This window comes from Rhipicephalus microplus, chromosome 1 (genome assembly GCF_043290135.1).
Source record: "Rhipicephalus microplus isolate Deutch F79 chromosome 1, USDA_Rmic, whole genome shotgun sequence".
In the NCBI taxonomy this organism is placed as follows: Eukaryota; Metazoa; Arthropoda; class Arachnida; order Ixodida; family Ixodidae; genus Rhipicephalus; species Rhipicephalus microplus.
Genome location: NC_134700.1, coordinates 109,356,730 through 109,383,004, shown reverse-complemented (window position 1 = coordinate 109,383,004; position 26,275 = coordinate 109,356,730). Strand labels below are relative to the sequence as shown.

The 26,275-nt window shown below is 45.5% G+C and overlaps 1 protein-coding gene across 3 annotated transcripts; it reads right to left on the bottom strand.

Moving 5' to 3' along the window:
- Positions 1 to 8,693: 8,693 nt before the first annotated feature.
- Positions 8,694 to 24,863, bottom strand: LOC119178340 (uncharacterized). Of its 3 annotated transcripts, XM_037429530.2 has the most exons (4): positions 24,741 to 24,761; positions 22,700 to 22,816; positions 14,020 to 14,275; positions 8,694 to 9,156 (listed from the first exon to the last, which is right to left on the bottom strand). In XM_037429530.2, exons 2-4 carry the CDS (start codon positions 22,782 to 22,784, stop codon positions 8,874 to 8,876), a joined length of 624 nt encoding a protein of 207 aa, XP_037285427.2. In that variant the 5' UTR covers positions 22,785 to 22,816; positions 24,741 to 24,761; the 3' UTR covers positions 8,694 to 8,873. The 3 variants fall into 3 exon arrangements, with proteins under 3 accessions (XP_037285427.2, XP_075743181.1, XP_075743170.1); XM_075887066.1 differs by lacking the exon at positions 14,020 to 14,275 and having other exon boundaries at positions 24,741 to 24,863; XM_075887055.1 differs by lacking the exons at positions 8,694 to 9,156; positions 14,020 to 14,275 and adding an exon at positions 18,570 to 22,619 and having other exon boundaries at positions 24,741 to 24,759.
- Between the last annotated feature and the right edge of the window lie 1,412 nt (positions 24,864 to 26,275).

Below are 26,275 nucleotides of genomic sequence, written 5' to 3'. Positions count from 1 at the left end.
CGATGGGATCAAGCTAAGATTTTGTTGGGTTGGTTGACCCTTATGAAACTGGCACAACCCACAACGGGGGATCTACCATCAAACTGGTGGTGCCTTGTTAATGAAAGAATTTGTTGATCTCAAAATGCTTCTGAAAATTCATCGTTTTCGAAACATGTAATCAGCTTAACTCGCGAAAAAAAAAACACACTAATATTGTTGAACAATAAGTTTGATTTAGATAACCCCAGCATTAGATCTGTTTTTTCTGACGTAGTATATCACATTCGTCATTGCAAACGCTTCTTAATCTGAAACCTATAGTGATGTAGCCCCAAAGGGGAGAAACCCGGTAGTGATAAATTGAATCCCATCCTTCGGAGTGGTTCATCTAGGAGTCGTTTTCTGTGATTAGTAAACAATATGCATGTTAGGAAGAAATGAGGCATGGCGAAGAGCAGCAAAACTACAGGGGGAAAACGAAGCTTTGCCAATTCTGCAGTGACGTTTGTGCAGAAAGCAGCATAAACAACGCAATTAAGAAGTTGTAGTGAACCAGGGAGATGTTACGGTGGCCGAATTGACCATGGCAGAAGTGATCGCAACTTTACAAGGTGAAACGAAAGACTAAACGGGGCTGCGGCGTCCTGTCTGGCCGAAATCCCGTTGCCAAACAATTTCAAATTTGGTGTACTCGGTGCTGTCGACAGCTATTTCAGTGCTGCTTGCCTTTTACGAAACTGAAGTAAAGGCCTGCATTTCATACTCACCTGAGAGGAAGTCCGATCTACCGTTGCCTATCCTTGTGCAAGGACATTTTTGATGGGCTGTAACTGCAAGTGAAATTGCATAATGGAACATGTTAGACGAAGCAAGTGCTTAACAGCGCAAACGGAAGGAGGGGATAGAATAGACGAGAACAGAGCGCTGAACTAACAACCAAACTTTACTGCAATCCAGCTGCATTTATTGCTTCCAACATTTTTTTATTACAATGTGAAAAATAATCTGCAGGAAAATAAGGGAGGAAAGTATAAAAAATATCGAAAATGTTTTTTTAAACCGTCGTCAGAAGTTTTTCTTGTATGTTCTTTTCTTGAAGTCGCGCGACTGTGCCTTTTTATTGAGGAGTACTGCCTCTTCGTCGTTATTGAATCACTGTGCTTCGCAAAATTTTTTTTACAGCCAAAACACTTGCGTATCTCTTCTTTCCACTGATCAGGCAACAATACATAACATTTTGACAGATATTTAAGAGGCCGACCAGCCATGCTTTGTTCGATCTTACTTGGAATTATCTAAAAGAACTTTGGTATGTAATTACCTGAACTTTTGCGTGTAATAATAATGTATTAATACTAAGCCGTGTATGACTAATAAACACCGAAATTATCCCATCTTACGTCAAATTGTCAGCTCGCATATGCCAAGGAGTTTAGGCTAGGCCCACTACTCACCACTGTTTGATTAAAATGAGGAAGTCACGCATGGGTAAAAAGCATTCATGTACGATGAAATGTATAGGTTTTTCCCGAAATCTAATAAATAACAATAAAAAATCAATACCCTATTTCTTAATAACCGTAAGCATGCAAGAAAAAATCACATTGAGATAATTAAACAGCGCTTGTGATATGCCTTATGCTAATGTATTATATACCAACTTATAAAATGACTCAATACCTGCCCAGTCTCTCATAGGGGTTCTCAGTCAAAGTAAACAGGACGTTTGCGACAATGACAACAAAGATGATTGATAGATGGATGGCTGAACTTTATTTAGAGTCATGACAGACGCTATTTATTTCACGTTGGGACAGGCAGGCTAGGCCTGACTGCCACATTGTGGGTTTTTCGGAGAGTTCATATCTGGTGAGGCGCAGAAATTGGGCTCATTCTTGTCTTTTCTTGTCGGCTAGAAGATCTTGGCGCATACCCACAATAAAGATTGGCGACACTGTACCTTATAATGGAAATTTTTTAAACACGCTTGATGAAAAAGACAGAAACTAAATAATAACAATAGTAATGTTCCTTAAAAAAGTTAAAAAGTGCAGAAGAACTCGATAAACTATAATATATAAAAAAAATTAGCAAAAAATAAAGAAGGGAGACAAAGAATTGGATATATCCGGTAGTATTACTAGCAGCGTATCCTTCCGGTTGCCTGAATGAATTTATGTAGCGCTGACAGAATATCACTGCGGCCCAATACTCACTGGCACTCCACTAATAGTAAAGCACATGGGCAAACAGTGCCAATAAAAATTTCTGAACATATGGCACCAGTTAGTAAGAAAGAATATAATAAATTGCATAGAAAAATGAAGAGAAAAACATCAGGACTGTAAGTTTCAGCTTTGCCGCTAACAATGTGTTCGAAGTGCTCGGGGGGGGGGGGGGGGGGGGTAATTTTTTATTTCATCGAACTACAGATCGCTTTGACCAAATGTTGATAAATTCACTATCATTCCCCCGAACAAATCTGATCTTTACTCATTGATGTTCATCAGATGACCACTTCATTTAACAGTGACATCGCAAGGAGCCCTCACAACAAAGGGCAAATAAAAACACCCCCAAACAAATCTGAACTTTACTCAATGATGCTTATCAGATGACCACTTCATTTCAAGGTGACATCGCAAGGAGCCCTCACAACAGAGGGCAAATCAAACACGCAGTGACACAATCATCATCATCATGAGCAGACGCTGCACCATCGCTCGAACCTGTGGCCTAGCGCCTACAGGCGACCGCGGAAGACAGTATGAGGTCGGGCGCCTATAGGTAGACAGTCGGCGAAGGAGCGGCATGAGGGCCGCCATTCTTTTGGTCGCCAAGCTCGCGGCCATTGTGACTGTGGCGTCCGAGGCGGCGATGATTATGGATGGGTCGGCAGCCTTGGCCCCCTTCCGCGAGAAACGGTTGAGCGCCGGGAAGCCACAGCCATGGCACGATGACGACGCCAGCAGGCGGCCGCCACACGGCTCGCCTGTATTCGACCAGATCATCGTCGAGACCGTGCAGCAGCCAGCCAGGCACCGGCCATCGTTGGCATTCATCCTCGTCGTGTTCGTCATTGGTCTCTTTATGGGAGCCCTCGCACTGCTGCTTTGTGTCCTGTGCCTGTTGAAAACCTTGAGTGGACGGTACTGGCCTGTGGCGCAGAAGGACGACATCTTCTTCATGATCGAGAGCCACGAGAAGCTTCTGGCTAACACCAAGTTCCAGAAGCAGAAAGCCAATGAGCCTGCCGATACGCCCATGGCAAACAAAGAGAGTGACGTGGAGGGAAGTGCTCGAGGCGCGATAAAAAGCGCTGGCAGCGTCATGTACAGCACACGCAACGATCAACAGAACACTCGAAAGGCGCCTCTGCTAAGTGCTCAAGACGAACCCACGTACGAAACACCAAGGGGTGACTTTCTGGAACCGCAATATTGCAGAGATATGCATCAGCACACGCCAGGCAGCAGCAACTGGAAGAGGCACACGTTCAAATCGTCAGGCAATGTACAGCACCGGCAGGAACTGTACAGTGACGACGAAAATGTCAGTGGTCACAGCGGTGCGAGAGGATTGTCAAACCTGCGGTTGGACTTTCGCATCAACGAAAAGTCTAGCTGCAAGAGTGACTCAACAGGCGGAGGCCTCAGACAGCACCCACCCGACAGCTCCTCATCGTCTTCATATTCGATCAACGAGAATACGGTTGTCAGCCAAGCATCGAAATCACGACCGCTTCGCTTCTGCCTCAGCCCCGAAAAGGAAAAAGCCAAAGACCTCAGGAACAAGAATACACTGATGGATGCCAGCATGCGCAATTTGAAAGAAACTATGGCCGTTCGACATTCCGATTGCAGAGCCAGTCAGGCGAGTGAAGCGGATGAAAACATTTGTGGTGAAAAAAATACTATGGACGTGTACCAGTCCTCCAAAAAGGACAACCACGCAAGTAGGCCGCACAGCAGAAATACCGAGCATACTCCACGGCCAGCTTCGACGACACCACGTTTAGGCAGGACGACTTCCCATCGTGGGGACGACGCTGAGCAGCTTGCGGCCAACGCTAATCAGCTAAAATTGAACCAGATTGAGGCGCTCATAGCCGAAATGCTCAACAAAGATGCCAACAGGAAGGTGAAGCACAGCAGTTAGCCAGTGGTATGATTTATGTGAGCGCACGGTTGGTTATACACTTTTTTGCGTCACGGGTGAGAAGCAAATCGCAGTTTTATGTTAAGGAAGCACACTGCATTATAATTTATTGCTACGAGTGTGCGCCGTTACCAAATGCAATTATTATTCGATAGCTCCTCGTGCGCTACGTGTGGGCGCACATGATTCTCAACAGATAAGAGATGCCGATTGTACTTTATACATGGAATATATCGTATGTATTTGATACTGCATTACCCAATTTATTTTTCAGAAAAACAAGGACACAAAAAAGTACGAAATTATTTTCTCATACGTGATTGCTCACTAAAAGACAAACTACAGCTAAGCGTCATAAGCCTGGGCTTTGCCATTGGGTCCACAGCGGAAATTATTAAATGCGGAAGATTTCTTTGCGAATTGCAGACACTTTGAACATTTCTATCTTTGTATACATGTTGCCACCTATGGTTGCGTGCTCTCGTGACCATTTTCTTAAATTGCTGTAGTATGGGAGAGTAAATGTGTTTGAAGATTGTGTCTGTTGCGTCATGACATGAATAATCCAAACCCTTTCCTCCATACACGTGTGGCACATACCCGCATAAAACGATTCTTAAAAAACCCATTTCCTAAAAATACAACTTCTTAAAAAAGCTCTTTTCCCCCATACTGAACCGCCTGAGCCATGCGGCGCGGTCTGGTCGGGAACGATATGTTAGTGAAAGGAAGGATACACAGACTGCAGACATTCTAAAGGTGAACGTCAAAAAAGGAGAAAAGGGAGAGAGAGGGAGGGGGAAGGAGAAGGAAGAGCGAAAGGGGCACCCGGGGAGTCCACCTTATATTCTCATTGCTTTTTTTCTGTCTTTCTTTCTTTACTTTCCCTCTTTCTTTCTCTCCTTCTCTGATTTAAGATTGCATAAAGCTGAACACCAACAAACTCTACCATCAATCCCCCTTCCTTCTTACTTCAGACGATTCTCCCTTCCCTCGAAAGATTGCGTGTGTTACAAGCAACAAAACGTGTAGATGTGGAGTCTCATGAGCGGAAAATGTGAAAACACGCAGTAGTTCCGTATGGCCGTATGGAGTTTCCAGCCTCATTTTTTTCCACAAGCTCTATCACAGTCAACTCGACCACCCGCCCTATATCTTGCCTCCTGCCCGCGCATCTCACCGCACCACTCATTCCTTTCATGTCGGCCGGCCACGCGCCCATACCACGACATTTTCCGCCTCCTTCTTTTTTCGTGCAGCTTCCGATTAGGATGGCCTTTCCACTGATCTCGCCACCATAATGTGCCACTCAACATTTACACAAAATGTCACTCGTTTCTTTTCAATTTGAATACATTAGATTGTTGTTTTTTGTGCCACTGGTTCTCACTTTGTCTTCTTTTTTTGGCAAGGTGTTACTCCTGTTATTATGTATACTGATCCTGCACATGTATTATTTTATTTCTGTATTGGTTACCCCTGTTCATACTTGTACCCATCCTGCATATGTATTACATTTGTTGTATGTTTCCCACCCCTTATGTAATACCCCCTCTAGGGGGTCCTTAAGGTAACAAAGTGAAGTGAAGTGAAGTGAAGGCAGTTTCGTAAACGGGCACACACAAAAAATTCACAGGAGAGGGCAGCAGTCTGGTTACATCAGCGTGAACTCTGAAGGGTGAGGCTGATAGATATTTGAGGTTTAACATCCCAGAACAACCATATGATTATGAGAGATGCCGTAGTAAAGGCTCCAGAAATTTCGACCACCTGGGGTTCTTTAACCTGCACCCTAATTTGAGCACATGGGCCTACAACTTCACCGCTTCCATTAGAAATGCAGCCGCCACAGCCGGGATTCGATCCCGCGACCTATGGGTCAGCAGCCGAGTACCTTAGCCACTAGACAAACGCGGCAGGGCAGGTGGGCGAGGGTGGATGTTGCGTTCGGGACAGCAGAAATATGCCTGTGCGTAGAAACTGCTGATGAAATAGGCTGCATTTTTGTGAGGAATGAACGAAGCTGGGAAGCCTTGAAGGTTCGGTAGATCAATATTCGTAGGCGTCGCTAGCTTTCCTGCGTGCGTCCTCGTTGTCGTAAATTGATGGGACTGTGCTTTTAATCTTTGCGGGGTAAAGCGGTTGACTTATTGTCTTATTCGGTGTTTTCTGAGGTTCTAGAGTTGTAATCTTATCTTCAACTATTGTGCAAAACCCGTTTCTGGCGCCGATTCCTCATGCGAAGATGCCTCACGTCTTTAATTTTCTTTAAGGGGCTTGCTTTGGGTCATCGTTCTTGTTGGTGTATACGCTACAAAGTGTCTGAGATTCGCCGACTCGCTTTTCTTGACATCGCTGTTGTTGCTGTGGAACGTGCTGAGGTGTTAGCACTTCTTGAACACCACACCGGCTTTCTTGACAGCTTGATGTGGTCCTCTGTAAGCATATATATATATATATATATATATATATATATATATATATATATATATATATATATATATATATATATATAGATATATATATATATATATATATATATATATATATATATATATATATATATATATATATATATATGGCCTTTGTGACGTTGCGGCTCACTCAAATCCACCTCCTGGCTGCCCTTCCTTTGTTCAATAAGTAGTTGGTTGCGTTGTGTGGTAAAGAAGAATACAACGTGAGAAGTTTACTTGCTTCATTTTCAGAAACGCAACCAACACAGCGCCAAATGTTTTCTGTGCTACACTTTAGCGAAAAGAAAAGCCACTAAATGTTCAGGAATGCTGCACTAGTAGTAATAATTGCTGGAACTGTACGTGCCAAAACTACGATAAGGTTATGAGGCGCGCCGTAGAGAACTGGATTTAAAAAAGCGTGATTTCCTGCAGGATCCGCTGAGCGCGTAGTGGACGTCTCCCAATCTGTGTAGCCATAGAGAAGAGCTCCGGAAATTTTGACCACCTGGGGTTCTTTGACGCATATTTAAACACATGCTTACACGCATGCATCCAAGTAGTATACAATTTTCGCCTCCTTTGCAAACGCTAGAGCCACGTCCAGGATCGAATCCGTCTTCTTCGTTTTAGCAGCGGAGCACCGCAACCACTGACAGATAAACTTGTTGGTAGCATCGGGCGGAAACACACACGGAGAAACGTGAAGTACTGGATGAACACAAGCGCCAACTTTCAACCAAACGTCTTCTCAGGTATTGAATTCCGTTATTAAGGCGAACTAGATGTACTTCATCGAGACTGGTCTCCCCGCTCCTTTGTCTGAGTGCGAATGTCAGTCAAACACAGTGCATCGCAAAATCGCGCAAGTGAGGACATATAGTTTAACATGGAGTCATGCAAATATATTCGAGAGTTAGCGCTTATGCTCGTTCAGTACTTGTTTTTTTTTGTTTCTGTATGCCCTCCCTCCCTAATATATAAAACGCTTTATGATGATACCAACAAGCTTATATTCGTATCCTTTTTACTGACAGTATAAAAAAGCATATTTCAATGTAATTCCAACCCGTGACGCAGTGACCATGTGCACTCTGCCTACTGGGTAGCTCAATTATTATGACCACATCGCACGCCAGTCATTACGTGATAAAATGCGTGTTACGAAGATAATACGGCCCATGACGCCAGTTGAAGGAGTGAAAACGTTGTAGAAAACTTCATTTCGGAACGTGTTATTCGACAAGCGAAAACATGATATTAGGCTGAAATGAAAGCTTCGCCTTAGTGTTGAAATCGCCGATAAATATGCAAGTTTTCATCATGTTTTTTTTTTCTGGCAGCCCATTTTTGTCCCAAAAACAACGTGTGATTTTAATAGCTTAGATAGATTCCTATTGTTCAAACTTTATTCGCTGTTGGAACAGAATATGAAGCCATGATGTTCACAATGATGCATTTGTGAAGTGTGGTGCAGCTTTTCGAGCGCGCCCCTTACATAAATTTGAGATTTGCCCCTCTACGCATTTTGACCGCCGAAAAACGACCCCTTCCCCTTCAAAACGTGCGTTTTCAGCTGTGGCCACAGGGAGCACTAATCATCTATTGTCAATAAGGATTCTTCATGTGAACAGGCAGGGAGGCGCACACATTAAAGCGTTACTGAAAGGTGAATATTCTTTTGGTGACAGAAGGAACGACTTCTCAGCTGAATAAACTGACCTCGCTTAGATGCGCTCAAGTACTGGCGTAGATTCGTTTTATCAGTTTAGTTACTGGGTGAATGGCAAGCGTATTGGCAATGCCTATTCTGACACATATTCGACAAAAGGTTTTGTGTGGCAGTTGCCAACTCGCGTCCAGATGTGTAATTTTAGGGTGTCATGCCACTGCTCTGATGCACCTTACCCGCGTGTGTACAATACTCTTTCTGGTCTTACGCAACGCGACGTGAGTTCTGCGAATTTAACTTCGCTGCTTCCTGCCTTGTCTCCTCTCTGGCTTTGTCTTAATGCTGCCCGTTGACACGAATCATAACCTGGTTGCTCGAAACTTCATTCTCCTAATTGAAGCTTCTACGCGGCGTGAAACATGAAGTAAGGATTTATGTTTTATTGGAACCGCAACAGTTGTGTGAAAACGAAAAGAAAGTTAGCGCCAGAAATTAAAAAAAAATATGGTGGTCGAAGAAGGAGTGTTTAGGTCATCGTCATCATCAGAGACAGCTGTCGGGTGTTTCAAGTAATCGCAGCAGGGCTGGGTGAAAGCGCCGCTCGTTCAGTTCTTCCCACTGGTCACCACATCCTTGAAAACGTCTTTCGAGCGCCAGGCTGTCTCTTCAACCCAGAAGTCCCTGACGACAGCCGGCGCCAGCTTGCTCAGTATAGCGACGGCCATGTTGAGAGGTTCCGGAGCACCGTCAAGCAAGACGTACGTTCCTTCCAGCCACGTGAGCCACACGTCAATGGGCGCCAGCTTGTCCTCACCGACCTCGAACAATGCGTTCAGTGTCACGTAGCTTGAAGTTGTCGACAGCTTGCCCGAGAGTGTGGAGCAGTACCTACATCAGAGTTAAAATTACCAAAAATTACAAAAAGTGTGTTTGAAGCTTTTCCTATAGCAAAAAAACAAAACAAAAACAGCAATGGTTTGGTATCTTAATCGGGAAAACACAATTCTTTTTATTATTGATAGCACTGAAAACACCAGTGCCAAAATAATCTGTTGTTGGGCTGGTTCGTCGAGCATAACTGATTGAGACATAATGTGCAAGTAATAATAAGACAAACACAAGAAAAGTACAAGCGCAGCTCTTGACTCTCCTAAACAATGTCACACATATATGCTTTTGTCACGCATGCGCTTACGGGAATAAAGAAACGCGTGCGCACTGCTGGAGCTCGCTCGAAAATTCGAATTCGGCGTGCAGGAAAGTGATGCATGGTTTGTTTGCTAATATGACGATCTCTCTTCTTCGTTACAAAAAATCACAGCCTATCCGCGAGGTGAATGATGTTGAGTGGGCCGAAGCGGACGGACTGACGCACAGACGGACGCACAGACGGACACACAGACAGACGCATGGACAGATGGATGGAGGGACGCTTCACACCACTCATCATCATTCACTCCGTGGATATGCTGTGACACCGTTTTTATGGACATGCAATGCAACTGGCTACTACGCCGGCTACGACGACACGCGACATACGACCGACAACGTGAGGGGCGTCGCCCCTAAAAGATCGCCTCAAGCAAGTCTCGAAGAGAAGTGCTACCACTGTTTTCCAGATTGAGTGTGCCCGACAATACAGCATCGAAACCAAATAGAATGACACGAACCACCATACGTGCACCTTTATCTTCTTTCTTAAATATTTTTTAAATTTTTTCACAACCTGTAATTGGCGTAACATTCAGTATGGCTGAACCATAATAAAACCAGTCAGTGAAGAAGTTTATTAAGAAGTCCTGAGGAGTTTCGGTCACCAGGATATCCATGAGGGACGTCCTAGCAGCCACTACTGTAGGTGACGCCCGACTTCTTGGGCCCTCTCGACTGCCTTTAGTTGGTGTTGGAACTCGGGGCTCCTGCGCGCCTCTCCCTATTCGGACTCACTGCCGAGAGGTCTCTAAGGTAACGCGGGGCATCGCCAGAGCATGAGTGTGAGTGAACAGTACACTTCTGTTCAGACGGGGCATTCTAGAATTATGTCTGAATTGTAACGACCCCGTGATAGGTACGATCTCGTTTGTAGCATGCGAAAAGCTACCGCTTGCACGCGTTCAAGCTTTGTGTCTGGTAAAGGGTATTGACTTCCATCGTTTTGGTAGTAAGAGGTAATTTTGTGCAAGGTGGGTCACGGCAGGGCTAGAGAAGCCGTACACGCGCAGTGCGCGCGTGCCGCTCCTCTAGTCTCACCATGGGTGAGTAAAAGGTAATTAAACTGTTACGAGTAAAGGGGTCTTTGTTACGTCCTACGCTGTTTAGCATTACTTGTCCTTGGTTCTTTAGGGGTTAAGCTCCTTAAGGCGTGGGTTGGTCGTCTCCTGTATGTATGCATGTATGTAGTAACCACCTCACAGCATATCCACGGAGTGAGTAATGATGAGTGGGGTTAACCTTCGGAGGGTCTTATCGGCAAAACGTGAATCGCCCGCTGCCTGCGTCCGTGCATTGTCTGCCTGTCTGTTTGACGCACGAATGGATGGACGCATGGACGGCTGCATGCACGGACGGACGCACAGATGGACGTACGGATGGACGCATCGAAGGACGGACGGATAGATGGACGCACGGATGCATGGACGGCGAATGGACGCACGGGCGGGCGGAAACACGGATGGACTGATGGACGCTTCGCCCCACTCATCATAACTCCCTCCGTGAATATGCTGCGATTTTTTTTTTCTACATTATAGGCTAGACTTAAAAGCTTTGGTGCTCATGCATGCTTACGAAAGATAGCTGGAGGGTTAAAATGCGAAGCATTTCTTAGCGAGCTTTGGCGGCTTAGATAGATACGTTCAATCTATCTATCTATCTATCTATCTATCTATCTATCTATCCGCTTACGTCTGGGTGCTCTCGTGGTCACCCCTTTAACTTGGCGTGAACCAAAATTAGCACGGGAGGGTGACATGGTTTGACGAATATGACGCGCTGGTGAAGACATGAATAATTTCACAATCGCGTCGCGTACGCCGTCAAACACTTCCCGCCAGACAGTGGCGCATACGCACGGACGCGTATGTGCCGCTGGTACGCGGGTATATATGCCACAAGTGATTGACACTTTTTATTTACACAGGAACGACAACACACATGAGCAATTTCAGCGTGTGAGCGTTAAGCAATACCGGACATCGATAGCATCGACCCAACGAAGGCATAGAATAAATGTCAGTGTTAAGAAAAACCTGACATAAGCAGCATTGACCCCCCGACTTATGCAAATAATGAAAATCAAGGTCCCAGCAGGAATCGAACCCAAGCATTCTGCGTCGCAGTCAAGCTTTCTACCACAAAGCCACGCCAGGTATCGAAACTAATTTTCAAATAGACGTTAATCTTCGCGATACGTTAATAGTGGTTACAGTGCTGCCTACTCAATTTTATAAACATTACATATGTACTCCTTTGATACAGCCATTACGTAAGGTGAACGTTAATTGTGGTTAGTTGCTTTGAGCTGTAGTTGAATTATGTAGCAGTGTACAGGGCCAGCATCTTCACGAGCATAAGCGCTACATATAAGCTTTTGGTGTTGCTAATACGCATGTCCCAGTGTACATCGTCGCGCAAGTGCAAACAACTGGTTATATAAACATCTACAACTCTTCTACATATGCGTGTGCGTGCAAAATTTGTAGACGTATGTAGCGTCATTCCATAGCATGTCGCTTATTTATCAAAAATTGCAACATGGTCGCATTCCTTCTGCATGCTTCGTATAAACGTCGATTCCCAGGTACGTAGGATCTGCCAAATTTTTTTCTACTTGCATTAACAGCGACACATCTGCATGCAGAACCTCGTCTGCGTTGCAGGAGTGTGGGATCACATATATGGAATACGTGTGGTGATGACAGCACGCCTTTTCATAAGTACATTTTTCAGAGGCGATGCAGTTCGAACTCTAGGCCTGTCTGTTGTGCGTTGTTCGCTGTCCAGTGCAGCACATGCAAGGTACCCTGCGTACGCCCACCGTAACTTTCATAAAGTAAACAAGTACCCACTTTGCCACTACGTCATTCGTCATTCTGATGGTAGGTGTGGTATACGCAATACGTCTGTAAGGCATTATGGGCACTTTGTAGGACTGATGATGGGACTGACGACTAAACTTGACAATCGCATGATTTCTTAAGGGACTGGTGAAGATAAAGACAAAGTGTGTTTCAGACGACACATTATCTTTCTGCCATGAATAAAAGGAACGTGAACGCGCTCTCCCTCGTAAAAGGCAACGCTGACGCAAACTTGGGGGAACCTTCAACTTCGCTTTTAAGAGTTGAGCGCGATAGCGAAATCCGGCCCCTAGTGCGCCCTTCGACCGCTCAGTGCATACTTATTAATGTTTTGTTACATACACACACGCACGCTCGCACTCACTGATACACACACGCACCCAGTAGATTGTACCAGCGTTCGCGCTAGAATGGTACATGTTTTTTATTTAAAGCAAAAGTCGCATGGCCTCCAAGATACAGGCCGTGCGCTCGCCATCTCCGAGACCATAAAGAGTCTCACAATGCCTTACAGATAGCAGCACGTTATCTAGCACTTGCTGTTTGCTTGATCAACGCCTCTGGAAAGGCATCATATGTTTTCCACTAGATCGATTTAGCTATCTAGTTTTAGAGCTGTTTGAAAGTTCCTGTGTGTTTTTAGGGGCGATGCCTGCACTATCCCGGCCTTTTTTGACGTAGTTTGAGGCCTCACAAGTGCACCTACAAATCGCCGAATGGGCTCGTTTTCGTTGTGACACCTGTTGAACAAAATGCATTAAAGGGGTCCTGAAACACCTTTTCAAGTAACCATGGAGTGAGTTCGCTAGAAGAGCTTATTGCCTCACGAATTTAACGTCGCAAAACATTTAGGAATTTGTCCAGTGCGAGTGGACTTACAAAGGTCGGTCGCATGCTGCAAATGCATTCTATCTTCTCTCGCCTCGACGAAAGCGCTGGAAGCTAAGCAGGGAGGGGTGTCAGGGGCAAATAAACCACGCCACCCACGCCTGGTGATCATGAGCACTTCTTCAATGCGCGGCTTCTTCAGTGTGATCGCGCACGCACGCGTGGACAAGTAGCGGGCTCCCGTGGCGATCTCTGTAACGAGCTTTTTCACTCACGGACGATTTTTCGCTCACAAACAATGCGGCCAACGCCGACGTCGGAATTTCTGCGACACGAGCTCTCCAACGCTCTCTCGTTAAAACAGTTTAGCCCGGACGCAAAAGTTCGGGAAGCAGCGGCAACATGGCAATGCTGACAACAGTTGCTGCATCTTCGGAGGTGAGAGTGCGGCATGGGGCGGCTCAACGTCTCCGCAGAGAGCAAGCTACTCGTTCACTCGTCGTGACTCACTTCGCGGGTATGCGTGGGTTTTCTTTTGTTGTTCCGCACAGCTAGGAAGCAGTCGTTCTGCGTGCTCTTTGTTCATTTAAACAATTATCCGCAGTTTTCACACAGCACTCATCTTCTGCAGTCTTTCTTTAATAAATATCCGTTTTCAGACAGCACCTGTCTGCTCTAGCTGTGCCCTGTTTTTTCTAGGCTGAGTCTCACTATGAATTTATACCAACTCACTCACTTTACTTCAGCTCTCCTTTAGTCTGCGCTGTTGAAATATATATACCAATCAATCAGGCCTAATTAAGGTCTCCCATTAGGTGTTCACAAACGCCGTCGACTCACGAACCTCCACGGTGCGATGAAACGCAGCGCTGCCCGAGTGCTCAGGGAGACTTCGAGCATTGGCGAACCCTTTCTGCAAAAGGGCCGAGGCGCACCGCGTACCTCCAGTGTGGATAGACCTAGCAAGTAAATATTGCCGAAAGTCAGTCCCGGTAGCATCCCATCGCTTCCGGAGTTCGGTATCTCGTAGGACGCGGGCAGTCGCTGAAGGAACTCATCCAGTGCTACTTCCAGGTCGACGCCGGGGAATGAGCACTCGCCTGCAAGACAACATCACAGCATACCCCAGCAGGATTTCTTAGATAAGCACGCAAAAAGAGAAAATAAAGCGTATGAAGTAAGCCATGGCTATACGTTTCCTCGTAACACATTTAGAGAAAAGACAAGTAAGCCAAGGATTCAATACAAAGATACAACCGACTTAGCAATGGCGTGATTTGTTGTAGCACGAAAAGTCACTACAAGCTTAATCAATGCATCTTCGCATCGCCTTTGTTTTGTGCACTTTAAACAAATATACCAATTAAGTAGGCCAATGAAGCCTTTTTTTCGATATTCACAAAGGCCATCGACTACGTCATCGCGAGTGTTCTAAAATACATCGCGATATAACGATGCTACTTCATCATGTGATCGGGGCGTGACATGTCACGAGAATTTTTCTTCCCTATCCGATCCCTGTCCCCTTACTGCAAGGCAGCACACCGGATGCTACAATTTTGGTAGACATATCTGCCGTTCACTCAATTTATTCTACCTGTGCTTGCTTCCCACTTCAGAAGCAAACGAAGATAAAATTGAAGTGTACCATCAAATCTGAGATAATAAAGAAACAATCAACAAAGGTAATATGCTTTAACTTCCTAAAACGGTGGTGCGATTATGAGACACGCCGTCGAAAGGGTCCTCAGTGTTCGACTACCTGGTGTTCTGACATCGCACACTACGTGGCTTTCTAGCATTTTGCCTGCTTTAAAATGTACTCGTCACGGTCGGAATCCAACCCGTAACCTTCGGGTAAGCAGCCGAGCCCCTTAACTTCTAAACCACCAAGGCTTAACTAATAAATTCCCGATGAAGGTTGCTTTAGAGTAAGGTTGAAAAAAAATAAAGGTCAGTATTGTCAGTAAACTTGGTTAGGGAAACAGCGTTGCCAACCGTAGCGTAATTACCCTTCTTGTAGGCTACTCGAAATTTTATGTCACTCCCATGGGGCAAACACAAAAGACCACGCATCTTTGTGCGAAGTTTTGTTGTTTTTCGCGGGTGTTTTTTCACCCTCTTGGTCATCTGCTCATTGCTTGCAGGGAGTTTTTAGATTTAGGGATGGTGACTGACTTTAGCTATTAAGGTCAAAACTGGCATAAATGCGATTATTTTTAAAAAATACTCATGATATAACAACTCCGCCTCAGAATTGGACTGTGGTATTACATTTAGCTATCAATTTTGATGTCATTGTGACCTAATAGCTACGTCACGATGACATCGCATTGTGATGGCAAATGATGGCACCATTATATGTCATCATCACATGGTGGTAGGTGGGTCAATTTAGAGTATAGTAGAAACGTTTACCCTATCACGGAGGCACGGGTAATGCTTAAAGCTTGCGATAGTTCTGACCCGGAGCATAAACTTTTCGAGCTGGTCGTCGGCTTTCACCTGCCAGCCATCTTAAGCCAATTCACAAGGAACCATGCGAGCTGTTTCACTTCACTCTCCTTCTGTCCATTTGGCTTACACTGCCAGCCATATACTTGCTCATGAGTCTCCTAACTTTTATTTTACCCTTGAGTCAACGCTCTTACCATATAAATACCGGAACACTTTTTCCTGCAATCTGCTGCATTTCATGCTCCTTAATGTCTCTTCAACATTAATTTTCGGACAACTGAAGGTGCTCCATCTACAGCATCTCTATCCCCCTGTACGTCGTAGAGGTTACGTCATCAGTACGTTACCTGCTCTGAGAGTTATCGTCACACTGCACCATTCCTAGATGTAGGACAAAACGTAGGGTCTTGGGAAAAATTGTGCAAGGTAAAGTAAGAGGATTTTTGTCTTGGCGTAGACTGTACTGTCCAAAAAATCGGTGCACATTACTGGAAAGCACTGTAAATCTGGAAATTATGTGGTAATCTTTTCTCTTCCAAAATTCTGTTTATAAGGTCATCCAAGCCATTTACCAAACTGGGGTGCTCGTCAAAGGTATATTTGTCTTGAATAATTGCACAAATTCGCACGCATATATACAATGAATCTACAGTATCTATACAAAACATTTTGAACGGCGCAAATTTTTTGGGAACGTGAGCGTCAGTGGAAATTCATGAAATAACCAGGTACAAAAAAAATTCCCTCTAATCCGAGAGTTTCACGCCAACACCTGCCCTGTTTTGCGTTTTCTGAGTAGCCTGTATTTATTACAGACAGGCCCTTAGACACACCCTTTATTTTACACTCCTTAGTGAGTAGGTAATATTGAGTAAAGGGGAATTTTTTCACAACAGTCTATTGTAGGACGACTGACCAAATATTTTTTAGACTATTTATAAAACGGACTACCTCATTTATTCTTTTTTTTGCCCGGGTGACGCACATACTTTCAACTGAAACACAAATTTTAACATAGTAAGAACATTTTTGAGGCCAATATTAAACCTCTGTAGCACCCTAAAATGGTCTAGGACAAATTAGACAGGAAAGTACATGCGATTGAGAAACATGACAAGTTTGTCCACGGGAGCTTTGATAAAAGTAAGTTTTGTTTTAACTGAGGAAAAACATTTGGAAGCCTATTTCTACCATCGCGGTATTTGCTATGGTAGAAAAACAAACCGACTGAACTTGCTGAGGAAGACGAAGAGGTAGCGTATTCGCAGCTGATGATTTTCAGTTACTTATGAATGTCTTTATTTAGGGAATAGCCAACAGAAGAAAACATATAAAAATCTGATTACTTTGGATGCCACAGTTCTCCGAATAATGAATTGCATTACATAGTGCATCCTTTATTATGAGAATCATTTGGCATCAAAATAAGCCAAGTCTCAACGTTCATTCAAGATGGGGAAAGTAATTGTGAACATGGTAATTTAGAGTTAGTTTTCACGAAGTTCATCTATACATGTAATTGGCAATGACGCGATGAGCAGCCACGTATTCATGCCTTACGTACGTCGTCCGCGACCTTCCGTTTTCGACATGATAGTTTGGGTGCTTGCAGGTGGGTAATTTTTACTATGCACTTTACGATGCGCTTGAATCATAAAGCGGCGTTCAAACTGAAATGATTCTGATGAGTTATGGATACGACGATGATGCACAGCTCTCTCAAAAGTTATATTCGCTGACCTTATTGAAGGGCACATACAGCCCAGAAGGGTCAGATGCCTCAGTACTTGCCGTTATGCATACGTACAGCCAGTTAAACGTGCTAACAAATTGAAACAAACCACCCTATAAGGCGTGCATAACTTACAACTGGAATTCATTCACGGCAACAAAATTTTATTGATTTGAAGGGACCGTGTATACTCACATCTCTAACTAATTATCGTCATTCGCCACTCTCGTTTCTTCCGATTCACATTCCCGGTGTATAGTAGCAGACTAGAACATGTTATCGCTCAGGCCAACTTCTCTGTCTTTCTGTAAATAAACCTGTCTCTCTCTCTCTCAAACACGACGTTGCCAGCAGACGACGCAGGGAGCAATCCACACTAGGTACGCTTCAGCCAGTAGCCGCCAGGCGGCGACTCCGCTACATCTCGCGTCCAATGACCATGCAATTCTGAGGCGAAGCTCAAACTTCTTCCAAAATTTTCCTTTTATGGGCTGAAATAATGCAATGTTTTGGCTGGTCGAACTGCGGGGTGGAACGAGACACGAAGAAAAGGCAAGTCAGGCATGTGCCGTCTAAGTGCTGCTTTTACTGAGGGATGAAACCCAGTCTTCAGTCTCAGCGAACATGAAATGTCCCCATGGCCGAACAAAGGTACCACTAAAAACCATTAAAATGAACACGTTAAAGAATTGTCAGTAATGCAGTTAAAAGCTATAATAAAGACACGTGACAGGCTATAAAGCACAACACAAACTTGAACAAGCAAGACGTACATGAGAACGATCATGCGCACGTGTAAAAACCACGTGGACTGCCCACAATGACTTGACATCAATTCACCTAATTCTCTATGTCACCTTGTTCTAATATATCAACAGCGAAAAATAAACGAGCAGATGTAAGAAAATAATTGTAATCATCAACATTATGAAGGTTTTATATGCAGCTGATTATGAATAGTGAATAATATATATGTGTGTCCTTCCTGTCGATGGCTGCCTGTCACACACTTCGGGTGAGGCCCCGCCGATCCAACATCGACGTGCGGCAGACTCGCAGGCTTCCACTTTACGCTTCGGCCTGCGACGCCTGAAAGGCCTCGAAGTGGCACATTTCAAATTTATTTGCAAGTTGGTCGACCCGTGCGGGGTTGCACGTGTGGTGATGTGTGGGCCTGACCGACGCACTCATAAGCAGACACGGAGTTTGATTACACATAAAGAACATTTAATTGAAACAATGGCAAAGGCAGGAGATTACAAAAATAACAAAGGAGGAAAAACTGATACGCGATGGAAAGAACAGCTACATAACAAAATGGGCCAAAAACACTACAAAAGATACAGGCTAACGACAAATATGCGGAACATTAATAAAATAACAAGATGGAAATCAAAGGAGAGAGACACTAGGAATTAATTACAGAATGATCATGGTGGCGCTTTAGAATTTAAACGTGCGACGCAGCGCACACTACAAATATTTAAAAAAAAGGCTGGTTAAAACAAGTTTACGGTTTAACAAAAAAGTCACAATAAAAAGTTCCATACGGACCAAACCAGCCCTTGGTGCACGTAGGGGAGTTGACGGGTGCCGCTGAAGGTCTCGCCGGCTTGGTAGACGACGAGGGTGCCCGGAATTGCAGCCGTCTCAATACGTTGCGCGGGTCACTCCGTGCTCGCCGCCTACGCGAGACTCGCGACACCGACGACCGCACTTGTTGCTGTCTCTACGTCAACTGCCTATTCCGATGCAGTCGAAACCTCTTCAGGGGCGTACACGTGTTCCCGTCTCATCTGGGAGAAATTTTCCTTGTTTAGATCGGCGGTGCCCCTTCCGGTACCGGTGCAGGGAAGACGAGCCGGCGCCACGCTGGGTCGTTATAGTCGCCGGATGTCGTCCCCCAACACAAAAGCGCCCTTCCTTGGTAGGTGGGGCCCGCGGCTGCTCCGAAAATTGGAGTCGTTTGTGACATAGCCCCCTTCTTAAGAATATTACTGTGTAATATTCAAGAAAATCACAAACGCGCAATGTTCGAGAGCTTGCAGTGTTCTGGTTGTCCACCAATGCGTTTTCTTTTTCGCACACCATTTCACTGACGTGGACGACATCGCTGAGAACACCTGACACATTACAATTCACGGTCATCATACGATGAATGTCAGAACTCGCGCACAACGTCATGGCCACACACATGAAAAGACAATGACAAAAATACTGCACATTTCCAAGCTAAGGCACGTAAGCATCCTTTGATGCCACATATTAAAAACAATACACGCTTTAAGCGGTATTAAAAAGTCACTTATTGACACGCAGCTTTCGAAAAAGATGAATAAGTAATAAATCGGCATGATCATTTGTGCACAGTTCTTGGACATGCTCCACACTAAAGCGCTTCCTTTCAAAATAATAATAGGAAGAAAAGTCTTGAATAACATAGCGCCATGTTTGTGCACTCATGCGTACCGTAATTTACTTAAATTGTACGACCAAGCAGTACCTTAAATTAAAAGTCCAACTAAATAAAATAACAACGTCCCTAAAACAAAGCTTTCCAAGCTGAACGGGTAATAGGTTGAAACAACAGAACATCGTCTACACACACACAGACGACACAAGAAAACCAAAAGATTAACTAAGCTATTAGTCCCCCCATTCATGGAATGAGCCTATATCAAAAGACATAAATGAACATTGTTTCAACCAACAAGTCATTTGCCTTTAAGGTCACCTTTGAGTTCCTATGTACGTAACCTTTATCCGTGCTCGAGGTGGTCGCGCTCTTGGGGGAGCCGTTCGAAACAAACGGGGCAGAGAAAAGCGTGTACGGCCGCTACACGGACGCCTGTTTCCCGTTAGTCTACACCTCGGAGGCATGCCCTCATCGACACCGCGTTCTACGGAAACGGGTCTCCGAACCACGTCGTGTCGCTCGGCCGAAAGGCGCTGCCTCGCAAGGCGCCCCGCGTTTCGAGCAGGACAATGGAGCGAAGGGGGCTGGCTCTTTCGAGCTCCACGAACAAATGCCTGCCTCACCCCTCTATCTGTCGGGCGGTTTGAAGCATAGGGACCCACTCGACTGGCGAATGCCACAAAACGCACACGAAGCTTTCGTTGCCTCGATTGCTGTTTGGTAATTAGCGATTTTCCGGGTTGCTTTGCACCCTTGGTTTTCCTTTTGCTTGTGCGGGGTCTTTTTCTTTTTGGACGTTGTCCAGTGCTCACTTTTGAGAAGTCCGCTTGCAACATTTGCACAGCAGAACTGGTCTCACCTGTCTCATCGGCTGTAACGTCTATACAGTCGGGATTTTCTGTTAATTTGTTGACACCCTGACTTGCGGGAAACTTGACCGACGGCTGAACAATGCAAGCGTCTTCCTCAGGGCTGCGCCGTTCGCACCTGGGAGAACTACTTGCCCCAACATTGCCCAGCTCGCAGTGTGCGTCAGCACACGACTCTGTCCCGCCGTCTGTACAGGGGTCCTCGTCTGCCGGGCCGGTTGTACTGTGAACATCACAGTTAGCTGCCATGGCGACGCCCATACAGGGTGGCTGTGCCAAGTCAATCACAGATGGCATTTCTGTATCGACAAGACTTTCCAGGCACAGCGCCTCGTCGCCATCACTGCGGCCTTCAGTGGCCTTTGTGGCCACAACAGGACTTTCAGCAGCCAACTCAGTAGGTTCACTCACGAACCTGATGTCCGCCTCAACACTACACAATTTTTGCCCGGCTCTCAGCGGTTTGGCACCTACGGTCTCTTTGCCCCCTTTGTGCCTTGCTTCCCAGGTCTCAAACATGCGCCGTCTATCTTCCATTTTCTGGCGCAGTAGCTGAACATGATACTGGTAAGACTGCTTGTTCGTGACACGGTCGGTCACGCTACTGGGCGTTCTAGTGTCTAAGCTAAGACCCGACTGTGCCACACACAGTCCCAAGCGCTCTTTTTCCTTTTGAATTCTCAGCCTTGAATTTTCTCGCTCCTGTTCCATCAAAAATTCCAGATGTTGCCTGTACCTAATGCGTTCGGCATCGCGCTCCTCTTTAAGTCTATTTCGTTCTTTTTCGACGAAATTATATAACTCCTTGCCTACAAAGCCAAAGGCTTTGCCCTGTTCAATAAGCCTGTCAAACTGCGTGCTGTCCATTGTTACAAACAGTTGATCGTCAACAAAACAATAAAAGGACGTCTACATACTGGACGCTCAGAGTTACGTCAGTCTCCCAGACATCACCACGGGGTCGGCCAGTCCTGTCGCGCGGACGCCAGATAATGTCATACACTTCGGGTGAGGCCCCGCCGATCCAACATCGACGTGCGGCAGACTCGCAGGCTTCCACTTTACGCTTCGGCCTGCGACGCCTGAAAGGCCTCGAAGTGGCACATTTCAAATTTATTTGCGGGTTGGCCGACCCGTGCGGGTTTGCACGTGTGGTGATGTGTGGGCCTGACCGACGCACTCATAGAGCAGACACGGAGTTCGATTACACATAAACAAGCATTTAATTGGAACACTGGCAAAGGCAGGAGTTAAGAAAAATAACAGAGAGGAGTAACACTGATACGCAAAGGAAAGAACAGCTACATAACAAAATGGGCCAAAAACACTACAAAAGATACAGGCTAACGACAAATATGCGGAACATTAATAAAATAACAAGATGGAAATCAAAGGAGAGAGACACTAGGAATTAATTACAGAATGATCATGGTGGCGCTTTAGAATTTAAACGTGCGACGCAGCGCACACTACAAATATTTAAAAAAAAGGCTGGTTAAAACAAGTTTACGGTTTAACAAAAAAGTCACAATAAAAAGTTCCATACGGACCAAACCAGCCCTTGGTGCACGTAGGGGAGTTGACGGGTGCCGCTGAAGGTCTCGCCGGCTTGGTAGACGACGAGGGTGCCCGGAATTGCAGCCGTCTCAATACGTTGCGCGGGTCACTCCGTGCTCGCCGCCTACGCGAGACTCACGACACCGACGACCGCACTTGTTGCTGTCTCTACGTCAACTGCCTATTCCGATGCAGTCCAAACCTCTTCAGGGGCGTACACGTGTTCCCGTCTCATCTGGGAGAAATTTTCCTTGTTTAGATCGGCGGTGCCCCTTCCGGTACCGGTGCAGGGAAGACGAGCCGGCGCCACGCTGGGTCGTTATAGTCGCCGGATGTCGTCCCCCAACACAAAAGCGCCCTTCCTTGGTAGGTGGGGCCCGCGGCTGCTCCGAAAATTGGAGTCGTTTGTGACACTGCCACATCAAAAGCAGAAAGCATCTGAGCATACATACCTTGTATAGACTGAACACAGTTCGATAAAGAAGAGTCTCACCGAATGTCGCAGTCACCTCGCAAGAAACAATCGTTGCAATGAGCAACAACGCTTCTACAGCCTTCATCGTGGCACCACTCTGCATACCGTGCGCTCATGAGAGGGAAAGCCAATTTCCTGCGAGTAAAGCAAAAAAAAATATATCCAGAATAAAATGGAGCTCGAACTGGGTCACTCTTCGTGGCAGTCCAGCTATCTACCACAGAGCCACAGAGACCATATAAAGGTGTTATGGGGAAGGAATAACGGGAACATTTGTAATATAGCGTAGTCCCACGTGCTATATGAATGGGATGAGAAGCGTGCTGAGAGAAGGTGACTGTGGTGTAATTTTTGTGTGGCGTGAACGTTACGAAATGACGCCGCATACATGTAGAATATTATACACAAAGACATTTTTGTTGAGCAGTCGCAAGTGTTTAATACAACGGGTGTTTTACAGTTTCATAATGATTCCCAGAGGAACAGAGTTATTACGGAAAGTTTGATAGAACGGCCCAGAGGATCTTAAATTTTCTGACTCTTGGGAGCTCCGATCCTTTCACCAACTCACGTGTGGCATATAGCAACATATCACTGCCCTGTGTAAGTGGGTATGCGTCAGATGTGAAAGCCAAAAACAGCACCAAATCGACATTGAGCGTTTTATAAGACAGTATTATATGCTACACTATGAAGGGCTCAAGGTACCCTATATTTAATTATGGGAAACACCGTATAGTGATAGAGTGCGAATTACTTTCTAGCACTTGCGGTTCTTTACCGATATCCCTTCGATTTAAGCAAACGGTTTTATTTAATTTTACCTCCATCCAGATGCAATCGCAGTTCCTGGGTCAAAATCGGTCACCACGGTGGGTAATCATATAGGGCTATTAGCGTGGGTTAAACAAGCTAGACTTATTCTTGGTTATAGTTAACGACGCTCTGTAGAAGACAAACGCTAACAAACGTGCCCGAACAACCCTCAGATATATAGTCCAAATCGTAAGCCTATAGTAAGCATACACCCTTCGCGGTTGCCTAACTGTTATGGTGCCAGACTGTTGAATCGCCGGTCGCGGTATGTAATCCCGGCCGCACTTGTGGTGGAGGTAAAAATGCTCAAGGCTCATGTACTTAGATTTACGTGCACGTTACAGAACAACAGGTGATCGACATTTCCGTAACCCTCCATTGTACGGCATTTCTCATAAGTATATTGTCGTCTTAAGAGGTTAAACCCCAACAGCTAACTGTCGAGAAGCATACAACGACACAAACTTGCAAAAAGACCTCAATTGCTAACAGAACAATTGGCAGAAAACAAAACATGTGGCATTGGGAGCTCTTTGTTGATGGCTCCACACAAATTTTCAAGAATTCCCACAATGCAAGGAACCTGCCGGAGCTTTAGATTTTAAGAATGTGTAGAATCGCCAATTTAAAAAAAGTGGTGAAACATGAGCCTGAAGGCTTAGACACCTTTTTACGTGCGCTATCCGCAGGCAGGGCAAAAAAAAATCTGATTTCGTGCAGAAGCATAAGGCAAGCTGTTCAGTATATTATGAGGATATGTAGCTGGGTGACTTGGTTAACATTGGAAAAAAAAACAGCATGCTAAAACGTTGAACAACATCAAGAAAACAACAGGACAAGGGCAGTATATTGCCCCACCACGGTGGTCTAGGTGCTGAGGACTCGGCTGCTGATCCGCAGGACGCGGTATCAAGTCCCGGCTGCGGCGGCTGCATTTTCAATGTAGGCGAAAATGCTGTACGCACATGCGCTCAGATTTGGGTGAACGTTAAAGAACCCCAGTTGGTCGAAATTTCCGGAGCTCTCCACTAGGGCGCTCTCATAATCATGTGGTCGTTTTGGGACGTTAAAACCCACATATAAATCTAGCGCAGTATATTTTTTCATCAACAGAGCACATTGCGGACATACAATAATGAGACTGCGCAGTGAACGTAACTTTTGAGTGTCACCAATATTAACGGGGTCACTGAATATTCTGCTAAGCGATGTGAAAAGGTGATTGCGTATTGCGACAACTTACTTGAAATGCGTGCGTCGCCTCTGCTCGAGCTGACTGAGCGAGCACCAACCCGACAAAGCCTTAAATTCATACGCCTTCGGCATCACTTCCGTTCGTGGTCGTCACTCATTAGTACTAAAAAGCGATGTTTCAACCAAGTGCTAGCCATCTATACGATTTATCTTGTTTCTATTAGGAGCAAAGGAAGGGGCGTAACGGGATGTTTTGAAAGTGACATCCATATCCTGCCGGCGCGCACTTCTCAGAGCGTGGCCAGCACGTGCCGCACGTGCCTTTGAAGCTACTTGCCACCGGATTACCCCACTTTCTCTGTTCATGTAATTCCGCTTGTTTTTATAGGCTCTTTTACCCAGGTGTTTGTCGGTATCAACACAATAGATAAAGGGCACTGTACTCGAAGGTGGTGACTGCTCCAAGGACCCACTAAGAGGTTCCTGACCAATGATCAAGCAAACGGATGCTCTCGCCAGGTTCGTAGTCGGGGAGCGTCACCCTGACCTCGCAACCCTCCCACACATGACAGAGCCAGCTCGAGCAACGGTGCTCGCTCTCCTCTTTTGCCCTCTTAAATGACCCCTAGTGAGGGAATGCTTCAAAAGCGCCTTCATTGCGTCAATAAGCACCTGAATGAAGGTACGCTGTTGATGATGAAGGTTTGGCAAGCCAAGTGTAGGATCTGTGTGTTTTACATGCCATTGAAAGAGACGGAGAATTAATTTGCACCATTTCGGCTCCCTTAATTTTTATCCGTGAATAAACTTCACCCGAATATGGCTGTCATGGTGTTGCACCGAACCAAAGTGCTAAACATTACTAATGGAACGTTTCATATTGTACGATACTTCTGGAGGTTGCGGGTGTTTGAGTGTACCTTTGAACCAACAATCCGTAATTTTATAACGTCACTTATAGAATTAGCTGCTCAACACTGGCAAAGCGAAATTGTTTCGGATTCTACTTCGGGATTCGTCCCTTTGTATAACAGATATACAAGAAAACGCATGCACATTTCTAGGTGTTACCGTTAGTCGGTAATTCGATCATCGCACCAAAAAGAATATTTTATCCTTACTTTCCGAGTAATCTGTAAGGCTTTTCCTGTGGGTTTGTGCTACAAAAGAGTGGTTACAAGTTGCACTTTCATCACAACCTAAAGGTTGTGATGCACGTTGCGTAGTGGGTTCGTGCCAGCGTTCATCAAATGAATATCATCATCTAGAGAACGTTAAAAACCTGACTGATTACTCGCTGACCAATACAACGCGCGTGTCGCTCTCCAAGCGCCGCTTTGACACCACAAGGTCCAGTTACCATAAGTACGCGTCACAGAGGATGCAAGAACGGCCAAGCAGCACCATGGCGTTCCCGTCACCGCCGCCCTACTCGCCACCTCCTTCCTACTCGAGGTGCGAGATCTGGCCAATGATGACCTCCACTGTGACGTCTTCTTCAGAGACACCTACGGAGATGTCAATCACGGGGCCCTCAAGGAGCAGCCACACTGGCCTACCAGTATATCTGTCACGGCACGCTTC